This window comes from Ammospiza caudacuta, chromosome 29 (genome assembly GCF_027887145.1).
Source record: "Ammospiza caudacuta isolate bAmmCau1 chromosome 29, bAmmCau1.pri, whole genome shotgun sequence".
In the NCBI taxonomy this organism is placed as follows: Eukaryota; Metazoa; Chordata; class Aves; order Passeriformes; family Passerellidae; genus Ammospiza; species Ammospiza caudacuta.
Window position 1 is genome coordinate 1,882,054 of NC_080621.1, and position 20,931 is coordinate 1,902,984.

The following is a 20,931-nucleotide window of genomic DNA, read 5'->3' on the forward strand; positions in this document are numbered from 1 at the left end:
GGCTGATCTGACCATCACTCCACCCTCCGCCCCGCCCCCGCCGCGCTCCCATTGGCCGCCCTGCCCGTCACTCCGCGCCCCGCCCCCGCATCCCATTGGCGGATTCCCCCTCGGGCGTTCGCGTTGCCCCGGCAACCAGCGCGGCGGGAAAGGGGCGAGCGCGCGGGCGGGGCCGCCGCTTTCCGATTGGCCGCGCCTAGCCACGCGCGCGGCGCCGATTGGCCGAGCCGCAAGCCCCGCCCCCCGGCGGGCCTGAGGGGGCGGGTCACGTGGGGGCGGCGGGGGCGGCGGGAGCGGCGGAGCGGAGCGGCCATGAAGCACTACGAGGTGAGGCGGCCGCGCTGCCCGCGGCCCGGGCCGGACACCGGCATCGGGGCGGCCCCGAGCCTCCGGCCCCGCCGGTCCCGCACGGCGCCATCGCGGCGGCCCCGCGGAACCCGCGCGTTCCGCCCCGGGGCAACCGGGACGCGCTGTGCGCATGCGCGGTGGGTTTGCGGTATGCGCGTGCGCGTCAGGGAGCGACATGTGTGGGTGGTGGGGCGGAGCTTAGGGCGATGAAGGGGCGTGGCTTCGTAAAGGGGCGTGGTCTCGTGGAAAGGGGCGGGGCTTGGGGTCCCGGTGCGCTCGGTGGTCCCGGAGGGTCCCGGAAGGTCCCGGGGGGTCCCGGGAGGGCCCCGCGGTCGCAGCAGGGCCCTGAGGGACCGCAGTGAGCCCGGGAGGGCCCCGGTGTCACCCCCAGAGCGCCATTGTCGCTGTCACCGTCACTGTCACCGTCACTGTCACTGTCACCGTCACCGTGCCCCGGGTGGCTCCAAGGCACGGCCCCGGTGGCCCACGGAGCTGTCACTGTCACCTCCCCCTCCGTGGCAGTGTCATCACCCCAGTGTCACCCCCCCATGGCAGTGTCACCCTCCCCAGTGTCACCTCCCTGCCATGGCGGTGTCACTTCCCCAGAGCCACCTCCAGGCCACCACGGGGTCACCTTGAGGGCCACCTCCAAATCCACCCCAGGGCCACCACGTGGCCACCAGAGAGCCACCAGGTGCCACCACGAGGCCACCTCCAGGGCCACCATGGAGCCACCTCTAGGGCCACCATGGAGCCACCTCCACGGCCACCCCTGTCCACTCCAGAGCCACCTTCAGGGCCACCAGGTGCCACCTCCAGATCCACCTCTTGGGCCACCTCCAGGGCCACCTCTGTCCACTCCCAGGCCACATCCAGGGCCACCTCCAGGGCCACGCCTGTGCCACCCCTGGGCCACCATGAGACCACCATGGGGCCACCTCCAGGGCCACCCCTGAGCCACCCCCACAGCCACCAGGTGCCACCTCTAGGGCCACATCCAGGGCCACCTCTGTTCCCCCCAGTCACCTCCAGAGCCACCCCTGGGCCACCTCCAGGGCCACTTCCAAGGCCACCACAGGGTCATCCTGGGGCCACCTCCGGAGCCACCACAGGGCCACCACAGGGCCACCGCAGGGCCACCTCCAGGCCATTACACTGCCACCCCAGGGCCACCTCCAAGGCCACCCCCAGGACCACCAGATGCCACTTCCAGGGCCACCTCCAGGGCCACGCCTGGGCCACCATGAGGCCACCATGGGGCCACCTCCAGGGCCACCCCTGAGCCATCTCCAGGGCCACCATGGGGCCACCCCAGAGCCACCTCTTGGGCCACCTCCAGGGCCACCCCTGAGGCCCCTCCACGGCCACCAGGGGCCACCTCCAGGGCCACCATGGGGCCACCTCCAGGGCCACCCCTGAGCCACCTCCAGGGCCACCATGGGGCCACCTCCAGGGCCACCATGGAGCCACCTCTAGGGCCACCCCTGTCCACTCCAGAGCCACCTCCAGGTGCCACCATGAGGCCACCTCCAGGGTCACCCCCGAGGGCCACCAGGGGCCACCAAATGCCACCAAGGGGGGGTTGGGTGCGTTTATATTTAGCGCCGCGCGGGGCCGGTCGGTGTCGCGTTTCGGTGGCCATGGAGGCGGCGGTGTCGCCCCGCGGGGGTGGCCCGGGGGTGGCCCCGGTCCCGGGGGTGGCCGCGGGGGTGGCCCCGGGGGTGGCACCGGGGGTGGCCGGGCTGTGGCCCCCGGTGGCCCCTCCCGGGAGGCGGCCCCGGAAAGCGGCGCTGCTCTTCTTCGAGGTGGAGATCCTGGACGCCAGGACCAGGGACAAGCTGTGCTTCCTGGACAAGGTAGGGGACATGGGGACAGCTGGGGACATGGGGGGACATGGGGACAGCTGGGGACATGGGGGGACATGGGGACAGCTGGGGACATGGGGGACATGGGGACATGGGGGACATGGGGACATGGGGGGACATGGGGACCAGGGACAAGCTGTGCTTCCTGGACAAGGTAGGGGACACGGGGGACAGCTGGGGACATGGGGGGACGCAGGGGGACATGGAGGGACAAGGGGACATGAGGACATGGGGGGACATGAGGACATGGAGGGACAGGGGGACATGAGGGGACATGGGACCAAGGGACAAACTGTGCTTCCTGGACAAGGTATGGGGACAGCTGGGGACATGGGAGGGATAGGGGGACATGGGGGGACATGGAGACACATGGGGACATGGGGGGGACATGGGGACATGGGAGGACAGGGGGACAAGGGACAAGCTGTGCTTCCTCGACAAGGTAGGGGACACGGGGACATTGGGGACAGCTGGGGACGGGGGGACATGATGGGGATAGAGGGACATGGGGGGACAGGGGGACATGGGGGGACAGGGGGACATGGAGGGACATGGGGACAGGGGACAAACTGTGCTTCCTGGACAAGGTATGGGGACAGGGGACATGGGGACACAGGGGGAGATGGGGCTACATGGAGACACAGGGACATGGAGGGGACAGGGGGACATGGGGGGATAGGGGGACATGGGGACATGGAGACACATGGGGACGTGGAGGGACAGGGGGACATGGGGGGACATGGGGGGATAGGGGGACATGGGGACATGGAGACACATGGGGACGTGGAGGGACAGGGGGACGTGGGGGGACATAGGGACATGGGGGGGATAGGGGGACGCAAGGGGACATGGGGACAAGGGACAAATTGTGCTTGCTGGACAAGGTATGGGGACAGCTGGGGACATGGGGGGGACATGGAGACACATGAGGACACGGGGGGACATGGGGACAGCATGGTGGGATACCGGGACATGGGGGGACTAAGGGACACGAGGGGACAGGGAAACACCGGGACATGGGGGGGATAGAGGGACATGGGGGGACATGGGGACAAGGGACAAATTGTGCTTCCTGGACAAGGTACACAGGGGACGGGGGACATGGGGACATGGAGGGACAGGGGGACAAGAGGGGACATGGAGACACATGGGGACATGGGGGGACAGGGGGACATGAGGACATGGAGGGACATGGGGACAGCATGGGGGGACAGGGAGACATAAGGGGAACATGGGGACTGTGTCATGAGGGGACATGGGGACAGCATGGGGGGACAGGGGGACATGGGCAGTCATGGGGACTAAGGGACATGGGGGGGACACAGGGGGACATGGGGACAAGAGGGGGATGGGGGGACATGGGGACATGGAGGGACATGGGGACACGGGGGGGACATGGTGGGACACAGGGACACGGGGCCATGGGGACAGGAGGGCCACGGAGGGACATGGGGACATAGGGGAGCATGGGGGCATGGGGACAGGGGGGACATGAGGGGACACGGGGACAGCAGGGGGGACATGAGGACATGGGGGGACAGGGGGACATGGGGGGACAGGGGGACACAGGGGATGGGAGGGCAATGGGGGCCCCGGGGACACAGGGGGACATGGGGAAATGGAGACTAAGGGACATGGGGGGGATAGGGGGACATGGGGACACGGTGGGACACGGGGACATGGAGACACAGGAGGACAGGGGGGGACAGAGGGGGACAGCAGAGGACATGGGCATAGGGGGGGACATGAGGGTACAGGGGGATATGAAGGGACATGGGGACACGGGGGGACACGGAGACACGGGGGGACATGGGGACACGGGGGGACACGGAGACACGGGGGGACACAGAGACACGGGGGGACACGGGGACACGGGGGGACACGGGGACACGGGGGGACACGGAGACACAGGGGGACATGGCGGGTGGAGGGGCCAGGGGGACACATGGGGACACGGGGGGACAGGAGGACATGGGGGGGCTAAGGGACAGCATGGAGGGACATGGGGGACACGGGGACAAGAGGACACGGGGACATGGGGAGACATGGACAGCAAAAGGGGACAAGGGGACATAAGGACATGAGGGGACATGGGGACAGCATGGCGAGACACGGGGACCGGGGGGACAGCAGGAGGACATGAGGACATGGAGGGACAGGGGGACATGGAGGGGAGAGGGGGACATGGAGGGACAGGGGGACATGGAGGGGACAGGGGGACATGGAGGGGACAGGGGGACATCAGGGGTGACGGGGGGGGATATGGGGACATGGAGGAACACAGGGACAAGAGGGGACATGGGGACTCGGGGCACATGGGAGGACATGGACATGGAGGGACAGGGGGACATGGGGGGACATGGGGGGACAGGGGGACAGGGGGACAGGGGGCCATGGTGGGGACTGAGGGACATGGGGAAAGGAGGGGACGGGGACACACAGGGACATGGGGGGACAGGCGGACATGGGGGGACAGGGGGACATATGGGGGGGACAGGGGGACACAGGATGGGAGGGCAACGTGGGGACACAGGGACACGGGGTGACATGGGGAACTGGGGACATGGTGGGGACATGGGGACAGGGGGGCACATGGGGGGACATGGGGACACAGGGTGACATGGGGACAGCAGTGGGGACAGGGGGACACGAGGGCCTGGGGGGACTAAGGGACAGTGTGGAGGGACATGGGGGGACACAGGGACATGGGGACACGGGGACATGGGGACACGGGGACATGGGGAGACATGGGGACGCAGGGACAGCATGGGGGACATGGGGGGACATGGGGACACAGGGGGACAGGAGGGGACAGAGGGACACGGGGGGACACAGGGACACAGGGGGCCATGGGAGAGACATGGGACACGGGGTGACATGGGGACAGCACACAGGGGGACACAGGGACAGCCTGGGAGGGGACAGGGGTGGCCTGGGAGGGGACAGGGGTGGCCCTGTACTGTCCCCATGTCCCCTGAGTGCCATCTGTCCCCAGGTGGAGCCTCAGGCCACGGTGGCCGACATCAAAAACCTGTTCAGCAAGAGCCGTGAGTGGGGACAGGGACAGGGGACAGGGATGGGGACGGGGACAGGGGGACAGAGGGGACAGGGACGGGGGGACAGGGACGGGGGGATGGGGAGGGGACAGGGTGGACATGGGGACAGAGAGGACAGGGAGGGGACAGGGATGGGGACATGGGGACAGGGAAGGGACAGGGATGGGGACATGGGGAGAGGGACAGGGGAGGGGACAGGGATGGAGAGGGGACAGGGGACAGGGAAGTGACAGGGAGGGAACATGGGGACAGGGACAGGGAAGGGACAGGGAGAGGGGACAGGGACAGGGACGTGGGGACCCTCAGTGTGCCTGGCACAGGTCACTGAGCCATGGGGACATGTCACCAGGCCGTGTCACCGTGTCACCGGGCCCGGGGGGCCTCCTTGTCCCTGTCCCCATGGGGGCTGTGTCCCCACAGTGCCACCCCCACTGTCCCCACAGTGCCACCGTCACTGTCCCTACAGTGCCACCCCCACTGTCCCCATGGGGGCTGTGTCCCTGCGGTGCCACCGGCACTGTCCCCTGGGTGTCATCCCCGCTGTCCCCACAGTGCCACCCCCACTGTCCCCACAGTGCCGCGATCCCTGTCCCCTCTGTGGCCATGTCCCCCCAGTGCCACTGTCCCTGTCCCACAGTGCCACCCCCACTGTCCCCTGGGTGCCACCCCCACTGTCCCCACAGTGCCACCACCGCTGTCCCCACAGTGCCACTGTCACTGTCCCCACAGTGCCACCCGCTGTCCCCTGGTGCCACTGTCCCTGTCCCCTGGTGCCACCATCCCTGTCCCCTTGATGGCCATGTCCCCATGGTGCCGCCGTCCCTGTCCCCTGGTGCCACCGTCCCTGTCCCCACGGTGCCACCCCCGCTGTCCCCTGGTGCCACCCCTGCTGTCCCCTGGTGCCACTGTCCCTGTCCCCTGGTGCCACCATCCCTGTCCCCTTGATGGCCATGTCCCCACGGTGCCACCCCCGCTATCCCCTGGTGCCACTGTCACTGTCCCCTGGTGCCACCCTGTGTCCCTGTGTCCCGCAGATCCCCAGTGGTACCCAGCGAGGCAGTCCCTGCGCCTGGACCCCAGTGAGTGACACCAGTGTCCCCAGTGTCCCCAGTGTCCCCAGGGGTGTCCCCAGGGGTGTCCCCAGGGGTGTCCCCGGGTGTCCCAGGTGTCCCCAATGTCCCCGGGTGTCCCAGGTGTCCCCAGGGGTGGCCCAGGTGTCCCCAGCTGTCCCCAGGTGTCCCCAAGGTGTCCCCAGCTGTCCCCAGGGCTCTCCCCAGTTACGCCCCCAGGTGTCCCCAAGGTGTCCCTCAATGTCCCCAGGTGTCACCAAGTGTCCCTCAGGGATGTCCCCAAGGTGTCCCCAGGCATCCCCTGCTGTCCCTAGCTGTCCCTAGCTGTCCTCAGCTGTCCCCTGGGGTGTCCCCGAGTGTCCCAGGTGTCCCCCAGATGTCCCCAGGTGTCCCCAGGTGTCCTCAGGGATGTCCCCAGGTGTGCCAGGTGTCCCAACGTGTCCCCCAGGTGTCCCCAGGTACCCCCCAGGTGTGCCCCAGATATGCCCCAGGTGTGTGCCAGGTGTGTGCCAGGTGTGTGCCAGGAGTGCTGGGTCTGTGCCAGGTGTGTGCCAGGTGTCCCCAGGTACGCCTCAGGGATGTCCCAGGTGTGCCAGGCATGCCCAGGTGTGTCCCCTTGTGTGCTCAGGTGTGCCCAGGTGTGTGAAAGGTGTCTCCAGGTGTGTGCCCACGTATGCCTAAGGGTGTGCCAGGGGTGTGCCCAGGTGTGCCAGGTGTGTCCCCAGGTGTGTGCCAGGTGTGCCAGGGGTGTGCTCAGGTGTGCCCAGGTGTGTGCCCAGGCATGCCCAGGCATGCCCAGGTGCCCCAGGTGTGTGCCCAGGTGTGCCCAGGTATGCCCCAAGTGTGCCCAAGTGTGTCCCCAGGTATGCCCAGGTACCCCCCAGGTGTGCCCAGGTGTGCCAGGTGTCCCTAGGGCTGTCCCCAGGGAGGTCCCCAGGTGCTCCAGGTGTCCCCAGGCATGCCCAGGCGTGTGCCCAGGCGTGTGCCCAGGTGTGTGCCCAGGTGTGCCCAGGTGTGCCCAGGTGTGCTCTCCGCAGAGGGGCGCTCTCTCAAGGACGAGGATGTGCTGCAGTCGCTGCCCGTGGGCACCACGGCCACGCTCTACTTCCGGGACCTGGGCGCGCAGATCAGCTGGGTCACGGTCAGTGTGACACCTGTGTCACCTGTGTGTCACCTGTGTGTCACCTGTGTGTCACCTGTGTCACCTCTGTGTCACCTCTGTCACCTCTGTCACCTCTGTGTCACCTGTGTGTCACCTGTGTCACACCTGTGTCACCTCTGTGTCACCTGTGTGTCACCTGTGTCACCTGTGTCACCTGTGTCACCTCTGTGTCACCTGTGTCACACCTGTGTGTCACCTGTGTCACCTGCGTCACCTGTGTCACCTGTGTGCCACCTCTGTGTGTCACCTGTGTCACACCTGTCACCTGTGTCACACCTGTGTGTCACCTGTGTGTCACCTGTGTCACCTGCGTCACCTGTGTGCCACCTCTGTGTGTCACCTGTGTCACACCTGTCACCTGTGTCACACCTGTGTGTCACCTGTGTGTCACCTGTGTCACCTGCGTCACCTGTGTCACCTGTGTGCCACCTCTGTGCGTCACCTGTGTCACACCTGTCACCTGTGTCACGCCTGTGTGTCACCTGTGTCACACCTGTGTCACCTGTGTGTCACACCTGTCTGTCACCTGTGTCACCTGTGTGTCACACCTGGGTGACCTGTCACCTGTGTCATCCCCTGTCACCCACTGTGTCACCTGTGTCACCTTCCGGGACCTGGGGGCGCAGATCAGCTGGGTCACGGTGAGTGTGACACACCTGTCACCTGTGTGTCACCTGTGTCACACCTGTGTCACCTGTGTCACCTCCCTGTGTCACCTGTGTCACACCTGTGTCCCCATGTCCATCTGTCCCTGCTCCTCGGTGTTCCATGTCCCTTGTGTTCACCTGTCCCAGGTGTCCCTCACCTGTCCCCTCTCACCTGTCCCTCACCTGTCCCAGGTGTCCCTGACTGTCCCCTCTCACCTGTGCAGGTTTCCCCTTACCTGTCCCTTACCTGTCCCCAGGTTTCCCTGACTGTCCCTGACTGTCCCAGGTGTCCCTGACGGAGTACGTGGGCCCCCTGCTCATTTACCTGTCCCCTCACCTGTCCCCTCTCACCTGTCCCAGGTGTCTCTGACTGTCCCCTCTCACCTGTCCCCTCTCACCTGTCCCAGGTGTCTCTGACTGTCCCCTCTCACCTGTCCCCTCTCACCTGTCCCAGGTGTCTCTGACTGTCCCCTCTCACCTGTCCCCTCTCACCTGTCCCACGTGTCCCTGACTGTCCCTCACTGTCCCAGGTGTCCCTGACTGTCCCTGCCTGTCCCCTCCCCCCCTGTGTGTCACCTGTGCAGGTGTCCCTGAGTGTCCCCTTCCGTGTGTCACCTGTGCAGGTGTTCCTGACTGTCCCTGACTGTCCCTGCCTGTCCCCTCACTGTCCCACGTGTCCCTGACTGTCCCTGCGTGTCCCCTCCCCCCCGTGTGTCACCTGTGCAGGTGTCCCTGACTGTCCCTGCGTGTCCCCTCCCCCGTGTGTCACCTGTGCAGGTGTCCCTGACTGTCCCTGCCTGTCCCAGGTGTCCCCTCACTGTCCCAGGTGTCCCTGACTGTCCCTGCGTGTCCCCTCCCGTGTGTCACCTGTGCAGGTGTTCCTGACTGTCCCTGCCTGTCCCTGACTGTCCCTGCGTGTCCCCTCCCCCGTGTGTCACCTGTGCAGGTGTCCCTGAGTGTCCCTGCCTGTCCCAGGTGTCCCCTCACTGTCCCAGGTGTCCCCTCCCCCGTGTGTCACCTGTGCAGGTGTCCCTGACTGTCCCTGCCTGTCCCTGACTGTCCCTGCGTGTCCCCTCCCCCGTGTGTCACCTGTGCAGGTGTTCCTGACGGAGTACGCCGGCCCCCTGCTCATTTACCTGCTCTTCTATTTCCGGGTGCCGTTCCTGTACGGGCCCCGCTACGACTTCACGGCCAGCCGGCACCGCGTGGTGCAGTGAGTGACACCCTGGGGACACTGGGGACACCTTGGGGACATTGGGGACATTGGGGACATCAGGGACAGTCACGGCCAGCCGGCACCGCGTGGTGCAGTGAGTGACACCCTGGGGACACTGGGGACACCTTGGGGACATTGGGGACACCTTGGGGACATTGGGGACACCTTGGGGACAGTCACCTCCAGCCGGCACCGCGTGGTGCAGTGAGTGACACCGGGGGGACACTGGGGACACTGGGGACACCTTGGGGACAGTGGGGACACCTTGGGGACAGTGGGGACACCTTGGGGACACCTTGGGGACAGTGGGGACATTGGGGACACCTTGGGGACATCGGGGACACCTTGGGGACATCAGGGACAGTCACCTCCAGCCGGCACCGTGTGGTGCAGTGAGTGACACCGGGGGGACACCTTGGGGACACTGGGGACATTGGGGACACCTTTGGGACATTGGGGACAGTCACCTCCAGCCAGCACCGCGTGCAGTGAGTGACACTGGGGGGACATTGGGGACACTGGGGACACCTTGGGAACAATGGAGACATTGGGGACATCAGGGACATTGGAAGCATTGGGGACACTGGGGACAGTCACCACCAGCCAGCACCACATGGTCCAGTGAGGGACATTGGGGACACCTTGAGGACATCTTGGGGACACTGGGGGCATTGGGGACACCTTGGGGACATTGGGGACACCTTGGGGACACTGGGGACATTGGGAGGACATTGGGGACAATGGGGACATTAGGGACAATTAGGGGGACACTGGGGACAATGGGGGGTTGGGAACATTGGGGGGTTTGGGGACACTGCGGGGACATTGGGGACACTGGGGACATCAGGGACAATGGGCATGGTGGGGAGACATTGAGGATGTTGGGGACATCAGGGACACTGGGGACACCGGGGGGGGGACACATTTGGGACATTGGGGGATTATGGGGGGACGTGGTGACATCGGGGAGACACTGGGGACACCTTGGGGACACTGTGGGGGACATTGGGGACAATGGGGACATTGGGGACACTGGGGCTTGCAGGGCCCATTGTGGGGACACTGGCCAGGTGGTGGGGACAGGGGGAGGTGTCCCACGTGTGTCCCAGGTGTGTCCCCAATGTCCCCAATGATGTCCCCGACGTCCCCAGCCTGGCGTGCTGCTGTCACTCGTTCCACTACGTCAAGCGGCTGCTGGAGACGCTGTTCGTGCACCGCTTCTCGCACGGCACCATGCCCCTGCGCAACATCTTCAAGGTGGGACACCTGGGACACCTGTGTGACACCTGTGTGACACCACCCCGTCGCCTGTGTGACACCTGTGTGACACCTGTGTGACACCACCCCGTCGCCTGTGTGACACCTGTGTGACACCTGTGTGTCACCTGTGTCACTGCCCTGGGCATTGTCCTGTCCCCTCCCTGTCCCCTTCTCGCACGGCACCGTGCCCCTGCGCAACATCTTCAAGGTGGGACACCTGGGACACCTGAATGTCACCTGTGTGACACCACCCTGTCACCTGTGACACCTGTGTGACACGTGTGTGACACGTGTGTGACACGTGTGCCACACTCCCAGCACTGCTGTCACTGCCCCGTCCCCTCCCTGTCCTTGTCCTTGTCCCTGTCCCCACCAGTTCTGGCGCGGTGGCACCGACCCTGTGCCACACCTCTGAGGTGTCACTGTCACCTGGGTCACCTGGCTGTCCCCCTGGGTCACCTCTGTGTCACCTCTGCCACCCCCTGTCCCTGCCCAGCCCTGGCCCCGTGTGACACCATCCTGGTGTCACTGTCACCTGGGTCACCTGTCTGTCCCCCTTGGGTCACCTCCCTGTCCCCTCCATGGCAGCCCTGCACACCTGGCTGTCCCCAGGTGTCCCCTGCCCGCCACTGCCACATCCCCAAAGTGTCCCCAAGGTGTCCCCAAAGTGTCCCCAATGTCCCCAACCTGTCCTCAATGTCCCCAGAACTGCACCTACTACTGGGGCTTCGCTGCCTGGATGGCGTACTACATCAACCACCCGCTGTACACGCCGCCAGGTGAGTGTCACCTGTGTCACCTGTGTGTCACTGTCACTGTCCCCATCCCCACTACATCAACCACCCGCTGTACACGCCGCCAGGTGAGTGTCACCTGTGTCACCTGTGTGTCACTGTCACTGTCCCCATCCCCACTACATCAACCACCCGCTGTACACGCCGCCAGGTGAGTGTCACCTGTGTCACCTGTGTGTCACCTGTGTGTCACTGTCACTGTCACCTGTGTGTCACTGTCACTGTCCCCATTACATCAACCACCCGCTGTACACCCCGCCAGGTGAGTGACACTGTCACTGTCACCTGTGTGTCACCTGTATGTCACTGTCACTGTCACCTGTGTGTCACTGTCACTGTCATTGTCACCTGTGTGTCACCTGTGTGTCACTGTCACTGTCACTGTCACTGTCACCTGTGTGTCACTGTCACTGTCCCCACTACATCAACCACCCGCTGTACACCCCGCCAGGTGAGTGTCACCTGTCCTTGTGTGTCCGGTCACCTGTCACTGTCGCCTGTCACTGTCCCTGTCCCCATCCCCGTGTCCCCTTGTCCCCCTGTGTCACCAGGACACACACGGGGGGTGTGGCTGTCCCTGTCCCTGCCACGCCCGTGTCCCCTGCAGGAGGGGACCCTGTGGGTGTCCCTGTCCCTGTGTCCCTGTGTCCTTCTGTCCCTGTCTGTCTGTCCCCATGCTGACCCCCTTGTGTCCCTGTCCCTGTGTCCCTGTGTCCCTCTGTCCCCATCCCTGTCTCTGTCCCCTCAGTCCCTGTGTCCCCCCGTCCCTCTGTCCCCCCTTTGTCCCCATCCCTGTCCCTGTCTCCCTGTCCCTGTGTCCCTCTGTCCCCCTGTCCTTGTGCTGACCTCTCCATGTCTCTGTCCCTCTGTCCCTCTGTCCCTGTGTCCGTCTGTCCCCATCCCTGTCCCCGTGTCCCTGTCCCCGTGTCCCTGTCCCTGTGTCCCTGTGTCCGTCTGTCCCCATCCCTGTCCCCGTGTCCCTGTCCCCGTGTCCCTGTCCCTGTGTCCCTGTCCCTGCTCTGACCCCCCCATGTCCGTCTGTCCCTGTGTCCCTGTCCCCGTGTCCCTGTCCCCATCCCTGTCCCCGTGTCCGTCTGTCCTGCTCTGACCCCCCCATGTCCATCTGTCCCCGTGTCCCTGTCCCCATCCCTGCCCCCATCCCTGTCCCTGTGTCCCTGTCCCCGTGTCCGTCTGTCCCGCTCTGACCCCGTCTGTCCCCCCAGCGTACGGTGACGATCAGGTGAAGCTGGCGCTGGCCGTGTTCCTGGTGGGTACGGGGGGACACTGGGGGGGCACTGGGGGGACACTGGGGGGGCATTGGGGGCTGGGAATGGGGGCTTTGGGGGGTTTGGGGGGGCCAGGATGGGGATTTGGGGGGTCGTGGCAGAGCTGGGGGGTCCCAGTGGGGGTTTGGGGGGCTGGGAGGGGGGATTTGGGGGTTTGGGGGGCTGTGGGGGGCTGGGAGGGGGGATTTGGGGGGTTTGGGGGGCCCATGGGGGGTTTGGGGGGGTCCCGGGGGGTTTGGGGGGGTCCCAGTGGGTTTGGGGGGGGTCCCGGGGGGTTTGGGGGGGCCCATGGGGGGTTTGGGGGGGGGTCCCGGAGGGTTTGGGGGGGGCCCATGGGGGGTTTGGGGGGGGTCCCGGGGGGTTTGGGGGGGCCCATGGGGGGTTTGGGGGGGGGGTCCCGGGGGGTTTGGGGGGTTTGGGGGGCCCCATGGGGGGTTTGGGGTCCATGGGGGGTTTGGGGGGCTCCATGGGGAGTTTGGGGGGGGTCCCGGGGGGTTTGGGGGGGGCCCATGGGGGGTTTGGGGGGGGTCCCGGGGGGTTTGGGGGGGGCTGGTCTGGCCTGGGCTGTTTTGGGGGGGGTTGGGATGAGGGGTCTGGGGGTTCCATTGAGGGTTTGGGGGGTCCCAGTGGGTTTGGGGGGGCTGGGATGGGGGATTTGGGGAGGGGTCTGGGGGGCCATGGGGGGTCTGGGCAGATCTTGGGGGGCCATGGGGGGCTGGGGGGGTTTGGGGGGGTCCCAGTGGGGTCTGGGGGGCCATGGGGGGCTCTGGGCAGATTTTGGGGGGCTGGGGCTGTTTTGGGGGGTCCCAATGGGGCCATGGGGACATTGGGGGGGTCCCTGGGGGGGTCCTGGTGCCACCTCCCACCTGTGACCCCCCCGTGACCCCCCCAGTTCTGCCAGCTCGGGAACTTCTCCATCCACGTGGCCCTGAGGAACCTGCGGCCGGCGGGTGAGGGGACAGCGGTGACATTGAGGGGACATTGGGGACATTGGGGGGACACTGGGGACAGCGGGGACAGCGGGGACAGCGGGGACATTGAGGGGACATTGGGGACAGCGGGGACATTGAGGACACTGGGGACATTGGGGACACTGGGGACAGCGGGGACATTGGGGACATTGGGGACACTGGGGACAATGAGGACAGCGGGGACATTGGGGACACTGGGGACAATGGGGACACTGGGGACAGCGGGGACATTGGGGACATTGGGGACACTGGGGACAGCGGGGACAGCGGGGACATTGGGGACACTGGGGACAATGAGGACAGCGGGGACAGCGGGGACAATGGGGGTGTTGGGGACATCAGGGACATTGAGGGCACAGCCAGGGGACATTGGGGACAGTGGGAGCATTGGGGGACACAGAGGGACATTGGGGACAGCGGGGACAGCCAGGGGACAGTGGGCGGACATGGGGACATCAGGGACACTGGGGACATTGAGGGGTCAGTGGGGACAGCCAGGGGACATTGGGGACAGTGGGGGACACAGAGGGGACATGGAGGGTGGCACCTGTCTGGGGGGTGGCCTGGGGGGTGACACGTGTCCTGGGGGTGTCACCAGTGTGTGACCCGTGTCCTACGGGATGTCACCGGTGTGTCCCCATGTGTCCCTGTGTCCCCTCGTGTGTCCCTGTGTCCCCATGTCACAGTGCGTGTCCCTGTGTCCCCATGTGTCCCCCCGTGTGTCCCCATGTCACAGTGCATGTCCCGTGTCCCCGTGTGTCACCGGTGTCCCCCCATGTGTCCCCACGTCCGGGGGTGTCACCGGTGTTTCCCTGCGTGTCCCATGTCCCCGTGGTGCTCTGTGTCACCGGTGTCCCCCTGTGTCCCCCCATGTCACCGTGTATCCCCGTGTCCCCCTGGGTCCCCCTGTGTCCCCGTGTGTTCTGATGTCCCCATGTGTCACCGGTGTCCCCTGGTGTCCCCTGCAGGCTCTGAGACGCGCAAGACCCCTCCCTGTGTCCCCATGTGTCCCCATGTGTCACTGTGTCACTGTCCCCATGTGTCCCTGTGTGCCACTGTGTGTCACTGTGTGTGTCCCCATGTGTCACTGTGTGTCACTGTCACTGTGTGTCCCCATGTGTCACTGTGTGTCACTGTGTCACTGTCCCCATGTGTCACTGTGTGTCACTGTGTGTCCCCGTGTGTCCCCATGTGTCACTGTGTGTCACTGTCCCCATGTGTCACTGTGTGTCACTGTGTGTCACTGTGTGTGTCCCCGTGTGTCACTGTGTGTCACTGTGTGTGTCCCCGTGTGTCACTGTGTGTCACTGTCGCTGTGTGTCCCCATGTGTCACTGTGTGTCACTGTGTTCCCATGGCCAGGAGTGTCCCTCATGTGTCCCCATGTGTCACTGTCACTGTGTGTCCCCGTGTGTCCCCGTTGTGTCCCTGTGTGTCCCCGTGTGTCCCTGTGTGTCACTGTGTCACTGTCCCCATGTGTCACTGTGTGTCACTGTGTGTCCCCGTGTGTCCCCGTTGTGTCCCCGTTGTGTCCCTGTGTGTCACTGTGTGTCCCCGTGTGTCACTGTCACCGTGTGTCACTATGTCCCTGTGTGTCCCCGTGTGTCCCTGTGTGTCACTGTGTGTCCCTGTGTCACCGATGTCCCCGTGTGTCCCCATGTGTCACTGATGTCACTGATGTCCCCATGTGTCCCCGTGTGTCACCGATGTCCCCGTGTGTCCCCATGTGTCCCCGTGTGTCACTGATGTCACCGATGTCCCCATGTGTCCCCGTGTGTCACCGATGTCCCCGTGTGTCCCCATGTGTCCCCGTGTGTCCCCGTGTGTCCCCATGTGTCACTGATGTCCCTGTGTGTCCCCGTGTGTCACTGATGTCACCGATGTCCCCGTGTGTCCCCATGTGTCACTGATGTCCCCGTGTGTCACTGATGTCACCGATGTCCCCGTGTGTCCCCATGTGTCACTGATGTCCCCATGTGTCCCCATGTGTCACCGATGTCCCCGTGTGTCCCCGTGTGTCACCGATGTCCCCGTGTGTCCCCGCAGGCTCCAAGACGCGCAAGATCCCGTACCCGACGCGGAACCCGTTCACGTGGCTGTTCCTGCTCGTGTCCTGCCCCAACTACACCTACGAGGTCAGGGACACCTGGGGACACCTGGGGACACCTGGGGACAGTGGGGACACCTGGGAACAGTGGGGACAGTGGGGACAATGGGGACACCTGGGGACAGTGGGGACACCTGGGGACAGTGGGGACACCTGGGGGGTGTGACACTCTTGGGAGGGGACGCGGCCGTGGGGACATCGCTGTGCTGGGGGTGTCACTGGAGGATGGGGACACTGCCCAAAGGTGACATCCCCGTAAGTGACACCCACAGGTGACACCCACAGGTGACAGTCCCCAATTTGTCCCCCCAGGTCGGTTCCTGGATCGGTTTCACCATCATGACCCAGTGCCTGCCCGGTGAGGGGACACCAGGGGACACCAGGGGACATGGGGGGACATGAGGGGACATGAGGGGACACAGAGGGGACGGGGGGGGACATGGGGGGGAGACAAGGGGACAAGGAGGGGACACATGGGGGGACATGAAGGGGACATGGAGGGGACACAAAAGGGCCATGGGGGGACATGGAGGGGACACAATGGGGGACATGGGGGGACACAGAGGGGACACAGGGGGGACACAGAGGGGACATGAGAGGGACAAAGGGGGACACGGGGGAGACATGGAGGGGACAATGAGGGGACATGGAGGGGACACATGGGGGGACATGGAGGGGACAATGAGGGGACATGAGGGGGACACGGCAGGGACATGAGGGGACATGGGGGAGACATGGAGGGGACACATGGGGGGCCATGAGGGGACATCAGGGGGACACGGGGACAATGAAGGGACATGGAGGGGACATGGGAGGGACATCACGGGACACGGGGGGACATGAGGGGACATGGGGGGGACATGAGGGGGACAAAGGGGGACACGGCAGGGACATGAGGGGACATGGGGGGACATGGAGGGGACATGGGGGGACATGAGGGGACACAGAGGGGGACAAAGGGGGACAAGGAGGGGACACAGGGTGGGACGTGGAGGGGACATGAGGGGACATGAGGGGGACACAGAGGGGACCAGGAGGGGACATGGGGGGGGCATGGAGGGGACATGAGGGGACACAAGGGGACACGGGACGGGGGGTGACGCCTCAGAGACCCCGGTCCCGTGTCCCCTCTGTCCGTGTCCCCTGGGCCACTCCTGGGTCCCCAGGGATTCTGGGGGGATTCAGGGTGGACTTGGATGGATTTGGGGGCGATTTGGGGGAATTTGGGGTGATTTGGGGTGGTTTAGGTGGATTTTGGGGTGGATTTGGGTGGATTTGGGGGCGATTTGGGGGAATTTGGGGTGATTTGGGGTGGTTTAGGTGGATTTTGGGGTGGATTTGGGTGGTTTTTGGGGTGATTTGGGGTGGATTTGAGGGGGATTTGGGGGGGATTCAGGTGGATTTGGGGGTGGTTTAGGTGGATTTTGGGGTGATTTGGGGTGGATTTAGGAGGGATTTTGGGGGGATATGAGGTGGATTCAGGGTGGATTTGGGGGAATTTGGGGTGGATTTGGGAATGATTTTGGGGGGGGATTTGGGGTGGTTTAAATGGATTAGGGGTGATTTGGGGTGGAATTGGGGGGCATTTGTGTGGATTTTGGGGGGATCTGGGAGGATGTGGGGTGGATTTTAGGGTGCATTTTGGGGAATGGGTTGGATTTGGGGGTTTTGGGGTGGATTTGGGGGTTTTGGGGTGGATATGGGTTGAATTTAGGGGTGATTTGGGATCTGGGAGGATTTGGGTTGGATTTGGGGTGACTTGGGGTGAGTTTTGGGGGGATTTGAGGTGGTTTGGGGTGATTTGGGGTGGAATTGTGTTGGATTTGGGGGATTTTGGGGTGGATTTTGGGGTGGACTTAGGAGGGACTCAGGGTGGATTTTGACAGGATTTGGGGTGGATTTTGGGGTGGATTTAGGAGGGATTTGGGGAGGATTTTAGGGTGATTCAGGTGGATTTTGGGGGTGATTTGGGGCGGATTTTGGGTGGATTTGGTGGTTATTGGTTCGATTTTGGGGTGATTGGATGGATTTTGGGGAGATTTGGGGTGGTTTAGATGGATTTGGGTTGGATTTGGGTGGAATTAGGGTGATTTGAGGTGGATTTAGGTGGATTAGGGGTGATTTGGGATGGATTTGGGATGGATTTAGGGGTCATTGTTTAGATTTTGGGGGCATTTGAGGTGGATTTAGGGGTGGATTTCGGGGTGACTTGGGGGGAATTTTGGGGCATTTGGGTTGGATTTGGGGTGGATTTTGTGAGGAGATTTGGGTGAATTTTGAGTGGATTTGAGTGGATTTTGGGGTGGATTTGTGATGGATTGGGGTGGATTTGGGGTAGATTTTGGGGGGATTTGGGGTGGTTTAGATGGATTTGAGTTGGATTTGGGTGGATTTAGTGGTGATTTGGGGTTGATTTTGGGGAATGTGTTAGATTGGGGTGGATTTAGGAGCAATTCTGAGTGGATTTTGAGGGGAATTCAGTGGATTTTGGGGTGGATTTGTGTTGGATTGGGGTGGATTTGGGGTAGATTTTGGGGGGATTTGGGGTGGTTTGGGGTGGATTTTGTGTGGATTTGGGGTGGATTTTGGGGAATGCGTTGGATTTAGGGGTGGATTTAGGAGCGAATCTGGGTGGATTTTGAGGGGAATTGAGTGGATTTTGGGGGAATTTGGGGTGGATTTAGGGGTGGATTTTGTGAGGAGATTTGGGTGGATTTTGGGGTGGATTTGGGTGGATTTTGGGGTGGATTTGTGTTGAATTGGCGTGGATTTAGGGGGATTTTGCGTGGATTTAGGGGGATTTTGCGTGGATTTGGGGTGGATTTTGGGGTGATTCAGGGTGGATTTAGGAGTGGATTTGGGGTGGATTTGGGGGATTTGTGTTGGATTTAGGTGGATTTGGGGTGGATATGGATGGATTTAGGTGGATTTTGTGGGGAATTGAGTGGATTTTGGGGTGGATTTGGGGTGGATTTCAGGGTGACTTGGGGGTGATTTTGGGGTGGATTTGTGTTGGATTTAGGGGGATTTTGAAGGGATTTGGGTTGGATTTGGAGTGGATTGTGAGGGGAATTGAGTGGATTTTGGGGTGGATTTGTGTTGGATTGGGGTGGATTTAGGGGGATTTTGCGTGGATTTTGGGGGCATTTGTGGTGTCCCTGCGGTGCCAGCCGTGTCCTGGCCGTGTCCCCGTGGCGTCCCCGCGGTGCCAGCCGTGTCCCTGTCCCCGCAGTGGCGCTGTTCTCGCTGGTGGGGTTCGTGCAGATGGCGATCTGGGCTCAGGGCAAGCACCGCAGTTACCTGCGCGAGTTCCGCGATTACCCGCCCCTGCGCTCGCCCATCGTGCCCTTCCTGCTGTGACACCGGGGGGACACCGAGGGGACATCACCCAGTGTCCCCTTCCTGCTGTGACACTGGGGGGGCACCCAGGGGACAGCCCCCAGTGTCCCCATCCTGCTGTGACACCGGGGGGGCACCGAGGGGACATCACCCAGTGTCCCCGTCCTGCTGTGACACCCAGGGGGGCACCGAGGGGACAGCCCCCAGTGTCCCCGTCCTGCTGTGACACCGCGAGGATGTCCCTCAGTGTCCCCTTCCTTCTGTGACACTGAGGGGACATTGAGGGGACAGCCCCCATCATCCCCTTTCTGCTGTGACAGCAAGGGGACACCACAGGGACAGCCCCCAGTGTCCCCGTCCTGCTGTGACACCGCCCTGGGGACACCACGGGGATTGTCCCTTTCCTGCTGTTACACCATGGGGACATCCCCAGGACAGCCCTGGGGACAGCCCCCAGTGTCCCCTTCCTGCTGTGACACCCGGGGGACACCAAGGGGACATCACCCAGTGTCCCCTTCCTGCTGTGGGGACACTGCAGGGACAGCCCCAGAACATCCCCCGTTGTCCCCTCCCCACTGTGACATCCTGGGGACACCTTGGGGACACCGTGCTCTCTGCTGTCCCCTCCCTGCTGTGACACTTTGGGGACACCGTGATGTGTCCCCACCAGTCCTGCCCTGAGCCTTGGGGACAGAGAGGGGACAGGGGACATGAGCCCCTTGTCACCCTGGTGTCACAGCAGGACACGGCACTGTGGCCACACCGTCCCTTGTCACCTCCAGGGTGCCAGCCCCGGTGGCAGTGTCACCTCCATGGTGGCACTGTCCCCTCCCTGGTGGCAGTGTCACCTCCAGATGCCATCCCTGGTGGCAGTGTCACCTCCATGGTGGCAGTGTCCCCTTCTCGGTAGCAGTGTCACATCCAGGGTCCCATCCCCAGTGTCACCTCCATGATGGCAGTGTCCCCTCCACGGTGGCTGTGTCACCTCCACGGTGGCAATGTCACATCCAGGTTGGCAGTGTCACCTCCAGATGCCATGGCTGGTGTCCCCTCCATGGTGGCAGTGTCCCCTCTGTGGTGGCAGTGTCACCTTCAGGGTGGTAGTGTCACCTCCAGGGTGGCAGTGTCCCCTCCCTGGTGCCATCCCCAGTGGCACTGTCCTCTCCACGGTGGCAGTGTCACCTCCACGGTGGCAGTGTCACCTCCATGGTGGCAGTGTCATCTTCAGGGTCCCATCTCCAGTGTCCCCTCCCCAGTGGCAGCGTCACATTCAGGGTGGCACTGTCACCTCCCTGTTGGCAGGGTCACCTCTGTGGTGGCACTGTCGCATCCAGGCTCCCATCCCCGGTGTCCCCTCCCCAGTGGCACTGTCACCTCCAGGGTGCCATCCGTGGTGTCCCCTCCCTGGTGGCACTGTCCCCCTCCATGGTGGCAGTGGCACATCCAGGGTCCCATCTCCAGTGTCACCTCCATGGTGGCAGTGTCACATTCAGGGTGGCACTGTCCCCTCTTTGGTGGCAGTGTCACCCCCATGGTGGCACTGTCCCCAGCAGCACTGTCCCCGTCACCCGAAGCCACCCCTGGTGACACCGCGGTGTCACCCCCCGTGTCCCCTGCCCAGTGCCACCCCCTGTCCCCATCCCCGTCCCCGCAGGTGACAATAAATGCCATCTCCCCCCCCAGCCGTGTGTGGCTGTCATTGTGTCACTGTCCCCTCCCTGGGGACACCCTTGGGGACAATCCCAGGCTGGGGGGGGGTGGTGGCTTTGCGATGTCCCCAAGCACAGTGACACAGTGACACAGAGCCAGCG

General features: G+C 63.9%; 1 protein-coding gene across 2 annotated transcripts; it reads left to right on the top strand.

Annotated features, from left to right (window-relative positions):
- Positions 1 to 275: 275 nt before the first annotated feature.
- Positions 276 to 20,793, top strand: TECR (trans-2,3-enoyl-CoA reductase). Of its 2 annotated transcripts, XM_058821403.1 has the most exons (13): positions 276 to 327; positions 2,154 to 2,204; positions 5,209 to 5,260; positions 6,304 to 6,348; positions 7,377 to 7,480; positions 9,246 to 9,361; positions 10,516 to 10,621; positions 11,331 to 11,403; positions 12,642 to 12,685; positions 13,597 to 13,654; positions 15,721 to 15,809; positions 16,094 to 16,139; positions 19,014 to 20,793. In XM_058821403.1, exons 1-13 carry the CDS (start codon positions 313 to 315, stop codon positions 19,139 to 19,141), a joined length of 927 nt encoding a protein of 308 aa, XP_058677386.1. In that variant the 5' UTR covers positions 276 to 312; the 3' UTR covers positions 19,142 to 20,793. The 2 variants fall into 2 exon arrangements, with proteins under 2 accessions (XP_058677386.1, XP_058677385.1); XM_058821402.1 differs by lacking the exon at positions 276 to 327 and having other exon boundaries at positions 1,989 to 2,204.
- The last annotated feature ends 138 nt before the right edge of the window (positions 20,794 to 20,931 follow it).